The following is a 13,044-nucleotide window of genomic DNA, read 5'->3' as shown; positions in this document are numbered from 1 at the left end:
GGAAGTCTGAGATCAAGGTGTCGGCAGGGTTGGTTTCTCCTGAGGCCTCTCTCCTTGGCTTGTAGATGGCCCTTCTCCCTGTCTCCTCTGTGGCCTTCCCTCTGTGTGTGTCCGTGTCCAAATCCCCTCTCCTTGTAAAAACACCAGTCAGATTGCATTAGGGGCCACCCTAATGGCCTCATTTTAACTTAATCTCCTCTACAGAGACCCTATCTCCAAATGTGGTCACATTCTGAGGTACTGCGGGTCAGGACCTGAACATACGAATGTTGGGGGGAGGGGACACAATTCAGTCCCTAACAAGTACATTCCAGGTGCTGTGCTAAGGAATTTGGGGTATCCACACATGAATGCCACACTGACCGTGCTGTCCCCTGTCTTAGAGTGAGACAAAACATGCCCACAGAAGATGGTAAGTTTCATCAGAAAAGTGCAGAGAGAACCCTTTGGAACTAGAGATGGAATGTTAGCATTGGTTAACAGAAGGAGCAGTTTTCCCCACTGTCAAGAGGTAGGGATGGATTCACAGAGTAGGTAGCATCTGAAAAAGGCCTTGGTGACAGGAACAGTATAATGACATCTAGCAGGTTGTTGAAAGCTTGGAAGGGAGGTCAAAACTATAGTGACAGATTTAGGAGTTCCTGGATGATACAAGTGCTAAATCTGTGTGATTACATGAGGCCTCTGCAGGGGAGAAAGTTCACAGCAGAGAAGTCAGCCAAGGACAAAACCCTGACTGGAGGTGAATAGGAGTAGTTAGAGGGAAAGGCGAGGAGTCAGGATAGCAGCTGGCTGGAGAAAAGAAGCAAGGCAAGGTTTTAAGGAGAGGGAGGTATCAGCACGACCTCAATGTTGGCTTTGAGGGTGCAGTTTTATGAGAGCACTAGGGTCAGAGACAGAATAGAGGTGCCCCCAGGAGACTAGGTGGGTGGGAAGAGGAGGCAGTGGGCACAGGCCATGTCTGAACGCGTTTGGCAGTGAACGTAAGGAGAGCACCTGCAGGGGACTGACTGGAGAGGACCCAGCTGAGACTGGATGGGACAGTGGTGGTAAAAATACGAGGCCTTAAAATAAAAAAATTTTGGTGATGATGGATGTGTCTCCTGGCCACAGGAAAGGAGCTGAGGAAGAGGGACAGTAATGGGGGGTTGTGGAGATATGGGAGCAAAGAGATCTGGGTCCCAGGGGGAGGGAGAGCTTTCTGAGCACAGGACGGGGGCTCTCTGCAGGTGAGGAACCAGGGAGAGATCCAGGTGTATGCAATCTGGGGGACCCTCTTCAAGAAAAAAAGTACAAAATCAGAAGTACAAAACTGCAGGGCTCCTCCCTTGGAAGTGAGGCACCCTGAACCTTAAACCTGATGAGCTTCAAGGTAAATCCTCTGCTAAAAGGAAGAGAGAGCAGGAAGATAGACAGGCAAGACAGATGTGAGGAGGGGGGCCGGGCCGCTCACCCCTCACAGCCTCACTTTTGTTAGAGTTATACACTAAATGTGCTGTCAGATAATTAACAACTGGAGGTCTGGGTGGCAGGGCTGATGTGTAGCACGTGCCAATTTCCCTGGTGTAAATACTCCCACCCTCATGTGGATTTCAAGCTACCAACATGAGGTCACTGAACCCAGAGCTGGGAAGAGAGGCACACAGTCCACTCTCCAGAGCAGGTTGGAGCCAGCGCCTGCACAACTGCATGTTCCCAGGGCGGAGAGGGCTGAGAAGGAACAAGGCTGTCAGCGAATCGACCTCTCCATCCAAGGGGGTGAGGCAGGTGCTGGCATGAAATGGACAGGCAGGGGGCAGGAAGCAGGTTGTTTAGGGACAGCAGTGAGCCTCGGGTGACTAATTGCTCCTCTTCGTCACAGACCCTGCAGGAGATTTTCCAGACTGAAATGACCATCGAGTCCATCAAGAAGGCCATCAAAGACAAGTCTGCCTTCCTGAAGGTGGCTCAGACCAGACTGGACGAGCGAACGCGGAGACCGAACATAGAACTGTGCAGAGACATGGCTCAGTTACGGTAAGGCGGGAGGGGACAGCTCGGCTCTCTTTGGTACAACCCACCAACCTGGCTGTGGCTCTGGGATCTTCGTAAAGGTGCTTTCTGCCAACACCTTGTGCAGGAGCCTTCTCTAAAAGTGTTAATAATGGGAGTTGTTGAGTGGGTAAGTGTTTCAGTCTGGGATGATGCAAAAGTTCTGGAGGTGGGTGGTGGTGATGGCTGCACAATGGTGGGAACAGACTTAATACTCTCAGCAATGGTTAACGTGGCAAATTTTACGTCATGTATATTTTACCATAAAATTTTTTAAAAAGAAAATGACATCAATACTACACACACAAAAGTGTTACTGAACATTTAGCTCATTCAGTGAGGACGAGGTCGTGTTTGGCTTCCTTTGCACTTCCCTGGAGTCTCTGGTTTCCAGAACACCTCCCTTACAAGCAGCAGGCTGCTGGCCTGTGTATTTCTCAGCATAGGGGAAACTTGTCAGAAAAGTCGCTTTTGGTCCCAATTCCACTGACCCCTGTACACTCATTTGCCCTTAGTGACTGCTTTTGGTGTTTAATATCAGCTCTTGTCGTTAAGACCATCCTTGTGAGCCTCTGAGACCCCTGAGGGTCTCATTTAGGCTCATTGCAGTGGGTTCTGCGCCCAGCAGAAATCACAGCTGTTCTGCATCAAACACAGCCCCCACGTGTCTACGGTAGGAGGGGTCTGCCTCCACAAAACTGTGCTAAACACTGTATGAATTTGATTATTATTTTAACTTTAGAGATTCCTTTTAGGATGGCCTCATAAGGAATTGGCCAGGATCTCTGCCTCCCCCACCCCCCACCACATTTTGGCTTCATTTGCAATTTCCTAAAACCTGCCAGTCTTCCTTTCCTTGCCGGGTGACATCATAGCTATTCTTAAGTCACGAAACCCTCCATGCAGAAATGAATCAAACTGACAGCAACTGGAGAAGCAAAGGGGCAGCGTGCGAACTCCAAAAGCCTTTCGGGCGCAGTGGGGAGATGCCGCGAGGAGATAGCTGGTTGCAAGATAGAATTCCCTGTCATCATGAAGGAGTTACCCTCAGGATAAAATTGCTTTGGGTTCTGCCAAAGAAATAAGTGGTGGTTTGATGCAGTGGATTTCCTGGAGCGGAGGGTAGAGGGGGATCCTGCTGAGGCCAACAATGATGCTGGCAATGATTAAGATAATGGCGAGGATCATAAAAGTGATGGTAACAATAGCTGCTACACTGTCCTAAGCACTTGACGGTATCTCATTCATTCTCTCCACTTTGCAATCGAGTAAACTGAAGCAGGAGCAGGTTGAGTAGCATGGCCCAGGTCACTGCTAGTGGTAAGAAGGAGAGACACAGTTTGCAATGCTGCCTGTGTCACTGCAGAGCTGTATCCAACCCAACCAACCGCTGGCTTCTGCTTCCCCCCCATGTTTATTGTAGAATGCTTTTACCATCCCCCTGTCATGTACCTCATCTCATTGGACCGTCTCGATGCCCATGTGAGATGAGTCGGAAAAGCTGGTGCTGTGTCCTCATCTCTCTCTCACACAGAGGAGGAAACTGAGGGTCACAGAGATCATTATTGCAGAACACCCTACACGTGTAACATGCATGTTGCCTGGGTTGGATGCTATGAAGAAGCATGCTTTAGAATATATATGCATGGCCCTCATTTCCTGGAGTAGCTGCATTTCTCCTAGTAGAGCTGCTGTTGATACCGTAGCCACATAGGTGTTCACCCAGGCTGCACGTTTCTCAAAGTGGGCTCCATAGAACCCCTTTTCACACGCAGCACACAGCTCGCAGCTCATGATTTAGGATAAGCTGCCCTCCACTCCAGAGGCTGGACGGGCCCCTGCACAGCCAGCCTGACTTGTGTCTATGATTCAAAAGAACCAGGCAGTGAGAGCACACCTGCTTGGCACACCAGGATTAGATCATGAATTGTGACTTTATGCAAATATTATTAGCAGAAGCCGAGCTGAAGTTTCATTCTCCAGAAATTTCTGAAGAGTCATCAAAAGTAGAGATGGGAATAAATGCTTCAGACCGCCATCAGACAAACACAGCACTACTTTTAAAAAGGGTTTTGAGTAGTGGTCTACTGTGACTTTGTATTTATCAAACAATGAGGCATTCATAGTTTCTTCTGAGAAGCTGAATGATTTTTACCCTTTTTTTTCTCTTTCCCAGCTAAACAGAATTTGCTTTTTCTTTTACTTCCCATCGACTTCATAGTCTATTTCCTCTGCTTCTTTATTGACTTTAGGACAAAACCTACTTTTGTTTCTGTCAGGATTTCTTCTTAAAATATCCTTGCCAAAAACATTTAGAATTATTATTGGGGAAGGGAATTATTTTCCTTCTTAAACTGATCACCCCGAAAGCAAACTTTTGGCTGTCCAGATTCAGAAAAAAATAAGGATCATATACTCAAGGGAGTGGCAACTGAGAAAAATTGCTGTTTTCATTTCAAGACTTTTATTTTCATTTAAAATGTTCTAAACGGGTTCTCTTAAAAGTGATTCTAAACACTCTCAGCGTCTTTGGTGGCAGGCCAGACCAGGCTCACCTTTACTTAAATAATCTTGATTGTTTCTTAAAAAAAAAAAAAAAAACTACGGTAGCTTTATTTATATTTGAATGCAAAATGTTTCTCGGTTCTGTAATTAAAAAAAAAATGTATATGAATGGCTTCAGCAGAACAGCTCTCTGCGATCAGCCAAGAACAAGGAAACTGGGGTGAAATGTGGCCTTGAAGGTGATGAAAAGTGTATTTCTAATAGCTGAAGTTGAGGGAGGTGTCCCCTTGCTGAGCTCACGTAGCCATGGGCAAACAAGGACTCCCTGCCTGTGCTCTGTGTATCTTGAATTCATTTTTTTAATGTTGATATTTTAACGTGTATTCTTTCAAACATTCCCTCACACGTAAATTTTCTACTAGACTCGTATTTGGCAGTGGGGAGTAAAGACTCACATAGCACCCTGCTCTGTCTCCTACATCTGGGTTCAGGGTTCCTTCTGAAGTCAGGGAGGGGTGGGAGACGAGAGGCAGGCCTGGGTGATTATAAACAACCCGCTCTCATAACCCCATTACCAGCCATCTGCAGAAGCCTCGCCGAAGATCTGTTTCTCTATAGTGATATTTTATACTCTGGGATCTTTGAAAAAGGCTCTCTTTTTAATCCAACTTGATCTAAACAGCAACAAAAAATATGCCTTCAGATGAGTTCTCAGATTTTGTGTTTACTGTCCCCCGACCAAATGAAACTTTGGCACTTAAGTTTTAATTCCCTTGTTCCCCACTGGAATGGAGAACAGAGTGCAGCATGTGAGACGAAGGCCGCTGCGTGGTGTGGACTGTCCCCGCCGCGCTGTTGCTTGATGGGCCTGCGTGGGGGCTTCATCAGGGCCTTCCCCTCGCAGGCTGGCTGCGGGTGGCTTAGCAGCCGCTCCCCGCAGGCTCCTTCCCGCCTGCCTTCCTCCTCATCATCTTGGGTCTGGTTCTTCTTCTTGGCAGATCCTGCAGACTCACACCTTTGGGCAGTTCCCTACCTCCCCAAACTGCTTTCTTAACCTAGGACATGCCAGTTGGTCTTCATCCAACAAGTGTTTTTTGCATGCCTGTCAACTGCAGGAGGGGCTGGGGACACAGCCCTGAGTAAGGTCACTGGTGTGGATGCTGCTTCCGTGGAGGTGATAGTCTGCAGGGCAGACTAGTAAGCAGCGATCCCCGTGACTGAGTGCTATGAAAGGGTCGGTCCTCTTGGAACACACAACGTGGGCAGCAACCTAGTCCTAGGGTTAAGGGAGGGGCTTCCCAAACAAGTGTCAGTTCACCTGGGAATTGAGGATGGCAGAAATTAATGGGATGCAGAACATGTTAAGGTGTTCTGGGCTGAGGGGACAGCAAGGGGGAGGCCCCTGAGGTCAGAGAAAGCACAGAACATTCAAGAATGTGTCTTCAGAGAGGGGAGGGCACAGTGGGCCGGGTGAGGCTCTTTGGAAGGAAAATCAGGGTTTTATGAATGAGGAATACGGGGACATGGGGAAGGTTTCTGGGTCCAGCATCTGCAAGGATGACTTCACTACTGCCTGAGATGGGACATGCAGGTGGCCTGGGGTACCACATCTGCTTTACACCCCACCTCTGCCATCCTCAGAGTTCTGGGTCAGCCACCAACTGGTGTTTCCACGGGGAGGGTGAGCCCAGAAGGTGGTCCTGGGGAGTTTCCAGACCATCTTCGTTGAATTGCTGTGCTCTCTGAGCAAGTGAGGAGACATTTGCCCCGGCGTGGCGTTGGTCAGCTGGCCAATTCAGATAACCCCCGGGAAAACTTACAGAGAGTTAAGTTGCTTGAAATTATGTTTACTTTATGAGAAATGTTTATCTTCTTTCTGGCCTTTAAGTAGTATATGTTCATGGTACAAAACTCATAAAATAAAGAAAATTAAATAAAAATAAACTTAGATGCTCCACACACCCAGGGAAAACCAGAGTTAGCAATTTGTTGTATTTGCCATCAGGCACATTAACAAAATGTAATCATGGTGCGTTGAGTGAGAGTTTTAGATCCTGACTTTTTAAGCAACATTATATTGTGAATTTCTTTTCTCATGGCCAGTACAAATTTCCTTTAAAAAATATCGCTTGCATAGTAGTCCATCATGTGGCTACAGCATCCATTATCATGAGACATTAGCGTTGTTTCCTTCTGTTACTTCATAATACTGCTCACTACAAGATGAAGAAATTATTGCTTTATACTTGTATGTCAAACTTTTCGTCTCGCTTATCTTTTTTCTACAAGTTTTTTTTTTGTTTAATTTCACAAGTAAGAATGGGAGATGTTCCAGTTATAAAATAAATTCAAATAATACAAATCTATATGGAATACAAAATTAGAGTCCCTTCTTCTGCCCTCTTGTCCCCCCACCCAGCCTAAATGACAGCTGATGGTTTGGTGCATCTCCTTAAAAACGCTTACAATTTGTCCTTTAGGAGAAGGAGAGTGTGAGGGGTTATGAGAAGAATTGTTGCTCTTTCTGCCACCTTAATATTCTGAGAGAGCCCATTTTGCGCCAGACACCCTACTGGCTTCTTTGGTGGAATTGCCAGATTTTGTAAATTAAAACACAGGACGGCCAGTTACATTTGAATGTTGGATAATCAATGAATTCTTTTTTTTATAAGTATACTGCAAATATTGCATGGAATTTTATATTAAAAATATTTATGCTAAGTAAAAATACTTATAATGAATACTGTTCAGCAATAAAAAGGAAGGATATTCTGACACATGCCACAACAGTGACGAACCCTGAGGACATTATGCTGAGTGGAATAAGCCAGGGACAGAAGGACACACACCATATGACTCCCCTCATATGAGGTACCTAGAGTAGTCAAATTCTTAAAGACGGAAAGTAAAATGGTGGTTCCAAGGGGCTGGGAGAAAGGGAAATAGGGAGATAGTGTTTAATGGGCACAGAGTTTCAGTTTTGCAAGATGAAAGAAGTTCTGTGGATGCATGGTGGTGATGATTGTACTTAATACCACAGAGCTGTCCACTTAAATAGTTAACATGGTGAATTTTATGTTATGTGTATTTTACCACAATTAAAAAAAATACTTATACTAAAAAATTGCTTGTTTATCTGAAATTCACATTTAACTGGGCATACTGCATATTGTCTGGCAACGTTGCACTTTGGAGACTACAGATAGAACAAAGAGTATAAGATGGTCTCATCAGAGGAGTCCAGTGTGCCACAGCCAACTTGGCAGGACTCTGCTCCTGCCCTTTTATCACAAGGAGCTGAGCAGGAGGGTGGGGGCAGGAAATGGGACCCAGTTCCTCCTCTCGATGGCCATTCCTCTTGTGGCTCCATATTTCCTCCGTAGCTTCCAGCATGGCTTAGGAACACATGTGGACTGTGGGCCTGTGGACAGGGCAGTTCACCAGCTCCTGGGCTCAGTTTCCTCCTCTGTAAAACAAGGCAGCTGGGCTGGATGACCGCTAACATTCATCTTCCAGGTGCAGAGTTCTGTGAAGGTATAAAATTGCCTTGGTACAATGATTCTAACGTGGTCTGGGTATTTTCTATAGGCATGAAATCCTTTTTGAGCTCTAGGGATGTCTGCATCCTCATGTGTTCATTATCACTATGCTCTTCCTATTTCTGTATATTTGAATTAACTTCTGCACCCCTAATCTGCTGACAAATGAACCCCAAAGGAAAGAAAACTTTAGCTTTGCAACACTGGTTAAAATTTGATGTACCTGGAGTTGTGTTTTCAACTGACCAGAATCAGGGGAGCAGCATGGTAACTAAAAGCCGCTGATGGGTAGTTAGTTCCATGCAAAACTGTAAGGAGAGTTACCCGAACTCCTTGTACCTCAGTTTTCTCATCTGTAAAATGGGGATAAACATAATCTCTACTTCATAGTGTTGCTATGAAGATTGAATTGTCTAGTCCTGTAAAACACTTAGAACAGTGTGTGTGTGTGTGTGTGTGTGTGTGTGTGTGTGTGTGCGTGTACAAATATATGGGAAAGTAGTCAATAAGTGAGTTGCTGCTATTGTTTTCTTTTATGACCTGTTTTCTATTCTTTTTCTTGAGTGCCAGATGGTCACATTCTTTGGGTATTATTGGCCAAATAAGTAGGTAAAAAGAGCCCTAGCTTAATTGCTTGTTGGGAAGAAAAAGACTTTCTAAATATAAATACAGTGAAAGAAACTGTAAAGAAAGAATGATTTGCCATACTGAAAATTGAAATCTTATGTATAATAAAACATCACAAGCAAAATTAAAAGGCTAACAGATTAGGAAAAACATCTGCTGCAAGCATGACAGACCAAAAATTCAATATGCCTCATATTTAAAGAGCACCGTGCAGTAACTAAGATAAACAGTCAGACCTCAGTAGGAAATGAGCAAAAGACAGGGAGGGGAAATTCCAGAAGAAATGCCAAATGGCGAATAGAAGTTTAGGAGGTCTACTAATTACTGAAGAAACGAACATTAAAATAATATTTTAAAAATAATTTGAGAAGGAGATGCCAGATTTTGTCAAGCAATGACAGCTTAGTCCCCATTCTGTCTTAATGAAAATGTGTAATGTTTTCGTCATCACCCCACAAGTAGAAGTGCAGCTCATTTCATGGTTTATGTTGCTGATTTGACACAATATCGTTTTAACGTTGTTTTAAGACTTTGACAGTTACAAACATGATTACTCTGGGATCTTGAGGCATTACCTTGGGGCACTGCTGGGAGGAGGGACACATTCACTGCTCCCTTACCAGGATATGTTAACAGGTTGGGCTGGATTCAGTGTTCAGTGTCCCTGTCTTCCCAACTATAAAAATAACTTTCTTCTCTTTTTTAAAGCAATACACTTTGTTTCTACAGCAGTTTTAGGTTTACAGAAAATTGAGAAAAAAGTACAGACAGTTCACGTACCCCCCCAGATCTCCTATTATTACCATCTTACATTAGTGTAGTACATTTGTTACAATTATGAGTCGATATTATCGATACGTTATTATTGACTAAAGTTTACATTAGTGTTCTCTCTCTGTGTTGTACCGTTCTATGAGTTCTGCATGATGCGTAGTGTCATGTATTCATGGTTACAGTATCATACAGAATAGTGTTGCTGCCCTGAAAATCCTCAGTGCTCCACGTGCTCATCCCTCCCTCCCTCCCCTGAGACCCTGGCAACCACTGATCTTTTTTTCTTTTTTCATTACCTCAAACACTTATCATTTCTTGGTGTTGGGAATGTTCAAAATCATCCCTTCTAGCTAACTGAATGTATACGATAAATTGTTGTTAATTATAGTCAATGATACAATCAATGAAAAAAAATCTAGTTGTTTTGATTTTTCACATTTTTGCTACTCAAAAAATATCAAATGTTTGTTTTCCCTCTTCGTTTTAAAGTATGATATTTACTATATACATATATGTGCATATGTATAAACGTGTGTGTGTGTGTATGTGTGTGTATGAAAATCTGCTGGTGTCCCAAGAACATGCCCAGTTTGCCTTTTGGATGATGGGGTGCAGTTAATGGGCGTGGCCCTGGTGCAATGCTAGGATCATGCACAGTTTTGCTTCCTTTGCTCTGTGAAGTCGTTCTGACATCGGTGTAGCCCATGTGCTGCTGGGGCTCCATGTGCCACCCAGCACAGCAGCCACATCTCCAGCAGGAAGTCAGTAACCACACACGCCCCTAACTGGGCTAAGCACGGGCCGCAGGAGTGTGACCTCTGCTGACCTAACCATGTTTATTCCCTCATGCAGCCTTGTTAACGAGGTGCACCAAGTGGATGACACCATCCAGACCCTGCAGCAGCGCCTGAAGGAGGCGGAGGACACCCTGCAGTTGCTGGTCCACACCAAAGCCACCCTGGAGCATGACCTGGCCATCAAAGCCAATTCCCTGTACATCGACCAGGAAAAATGCATGGGCATTCGCAAGAGCTTCCCCAGCACCCTCCGGTTGGTCGGCTTCTGCTAGGGAATCCTCAGGGAGAGCTTCTGGTGCTCCTGCGTACAGGTGGAACCCGAGCACTGTCTCGCCTTCAAACTGAGTGCTAGTATATTCACTTATTAAAGGATCGTAATGACAGAAATGTACCAAGCTCCTGTCTTTTAAAGCCTTTCGTTTGTGTCCAAACCTTAATTTTTCTACTATTTCCTAGGTGTCTGGGTTATGGGAAGGATAAAGAAATATAACCAATCTAATAAAGAAGGTAAAAAGATAATTTGAGGGCCGGCCCATGGCTCACTCAGGAGAGTGCGGTGCTGATAACACCAAGGCCACGGGTTCTGATCCCTATGTAGGGATGGCCGGTTCACTCACTGGCTGAGCGTGGTGCTGACAACACCAAGCCAAGGGTTCGATCCCCTTACCAGTCATCTTTATATAGGGGGGAAAAAGATAATTTGTATGATTCTTGTTATTCTATGTGTAACAGGAATGGGCTGGAAGGGAGGACTGTATTCTCTCTGAGGCAGTAGGTGCAGAAATAAAAAGCAAGGTGGATTTTGAGATAGTCCTGAAAGGATCCATAGTGGAAAGGGGAAAGGCCTCTGGCTATGAGGCAGTTGGGGTAGTGTGAACAAAAACAAAGGTGGAGAGAAATACGGAGTGCATTTGGAACAGCAGTAAGTGGACCAGTGTACATGAGGAAAAGCAGTGGGCGAGCTGCGTGAACACTGAGGTGGGGCTTTCAACCACAGGCCAAGGAGCAGGGAGCTGGTGGCATCTCTGAGCAGGAGAATGGCTTTATGAAAGCAATGTTCCAGCAATGACAGTTTGAATTGGAGAGACGGCAGTGGAGACAGAAAAGAGACATGCAGGACATGTTATTAACTAGTCGGCAGGGCCAGGAGCTCTTTACATATGGGTACAGGGGACCCAGAGTGACATAGAAGTATTGACACCAGATGGGCTGGAAAATGGGGCGCTGCTTACATTCCAGGAGGTCCTATGGTATCTCAAGGATTATCTGTTTAAATAATTGTCTTTATTACAACTGGAAAATATTTGCATGACACATACTTTAGAAAATAGAGAAAACACACAAATACACATACAAAAATAAACTCCTGAAAAATATTTGCTGGAATTCACTCATTATTACAACACCCAGAAATAATCACTGAGGTTTGTAAATATTTTATTGCATATTTTTTCAGTTATTTTGTCCTAACTATGTGTATTTCAAAAAGTTCATGAAAAATAGAATTAAAAGATAAAACATTACTTTCCATGGACTTTTCAAAGTATGCTCATATATGTATATAATATTTATTTACATATATAGGTAACATGTAATGTTCATATTTATTTACAAAGATAAATATTATATAATGTTTATATTTAAGTACATGATTACTTATTTGGGATCATACTGCTGGTCTGCAACCTCCTTTCCTCCATTCAAATATTATAAATGATTCCTATGTCATTAGCTACAAGTATTTCTCTACATCATGTTTTAAAACTCTCCCTTTCTGTCTCTAAAAGCAGTAAATGTTGTTGGTGGAAATTTCTGAAAATATAGGCAAACAAAAGAAGAAAATCAAAATGTTCTGTATTTCTAAATTAACTGGATATTTTGATATACATAGATCCATTTTATTTCTGTATTTACATACACATTTTCCTCTCAAAAAATGGAATCATGCTGAATAAAGTAGTTAGCATTTATAAAATATTACTATGTGTCAGATGAAGTCCTTAGTGCCTTATTCACCTCAACTCACTTATGCTTTTTCTGCCTGNAAGAAGAAAATCAAAATGTTCTGTATTTCTAAATTAACTGGATATTTTGATATACATAGATCCATTTTATTTCTGTATTTACATACACATTTTCCTCTCAAAAAATGGAATCATGCTGAATAAAGTAGTTAGCATTTATAAAATATTACTATGTGTCAGATGAAGTCCTTAGTGCCTTATTCACCTCAACTCACTTATGCTTTTTCTGCCTGATCACTTATACTCATTCCTTGTCATCAAATATGACAACTTAATTTTAATGGCTTTTTAATATTCCATTATATCGAGGTTCCAGAACTTTCTATAACCAATTCCTCATTATTGGATATTTATATTGTGCCCGACTCTACTCTGTCACAAACAATGTAGCCATGATTTAATCTTATTAGATAAATGTTTGCAAACATCTTTAGCATTTTTCTTGGGATAAGTTCCTACGTATGGAGTCATTAGATCAAAAGTGGTGCATATTTTATAAAAGGCTACAGTGTGTTGCTGAATTGTCTTGAAAGGTTGTGTTACTCTTCTCACCCACCAGCAGTGTCTGAGAGGGCTGGTCTTTCTGCATCTTTGATAACTCTATGTTGTCATTTTTTTAACCATCGATGATATAAAATATATCTTATTGCTAACATTTTCCATCAAGCATTTGTACTTCTCCTTCTGTGAATTGCCTGTTCCTGTTATTTGCCTATTTCTGTCACCCTGAGTATTTACCATTTTTTT

General features: G+C 43.3%; 1 protein-coding gene across 1 annotated transcript in view; it reads left to right on the top strand.

The window, feature by feature from the left end:
* Positions 1-10,545, top strand: part of TEKT3 (tektin 3) — a 28,681-nt gene extending 18,136 nt beyond the window's left edge. Inside the window, exons 6-7 of the mRNA XM_008590405.1 lie at positions 1,862-2,016; positions 10,329-10,545. Of these exons, the coding sequence (XP_008588627.1) occupies positions 1,862-2,016; positions 10,329-10,545 (372 nt within the window). The remainder of the gene's footprint in view (positions 1-1,861; positions 2,017-10,328) is intronic.
* The last annotated feature ends 2,499 nt before the right edge of the window (positions 10,546-13,044 follow it).

The sequence above is a fragment of the Galeopterus variegatus genome, unplaced genomic scaffold (assembly GCF_000696425.1).
Source record: "Galeopterus variegatus unplaced genomic scaffold, G_variegatus-3.0.2 Scaffold6069, whole genome shotgun sequence".
In the NCBI taxonomy this organism is placed as follows: domain Eukaryota; kingdom Metazoa; phylum Chordata; class Mammalia; order Dermoptera; family Cynocephalidae; genus Galeopterus; species Galeopterus variegatus.
Note: the sequence above shows the minus strand (reverse complement) of the source record. Positions and strands in the feature narration are given on the sequence as shown.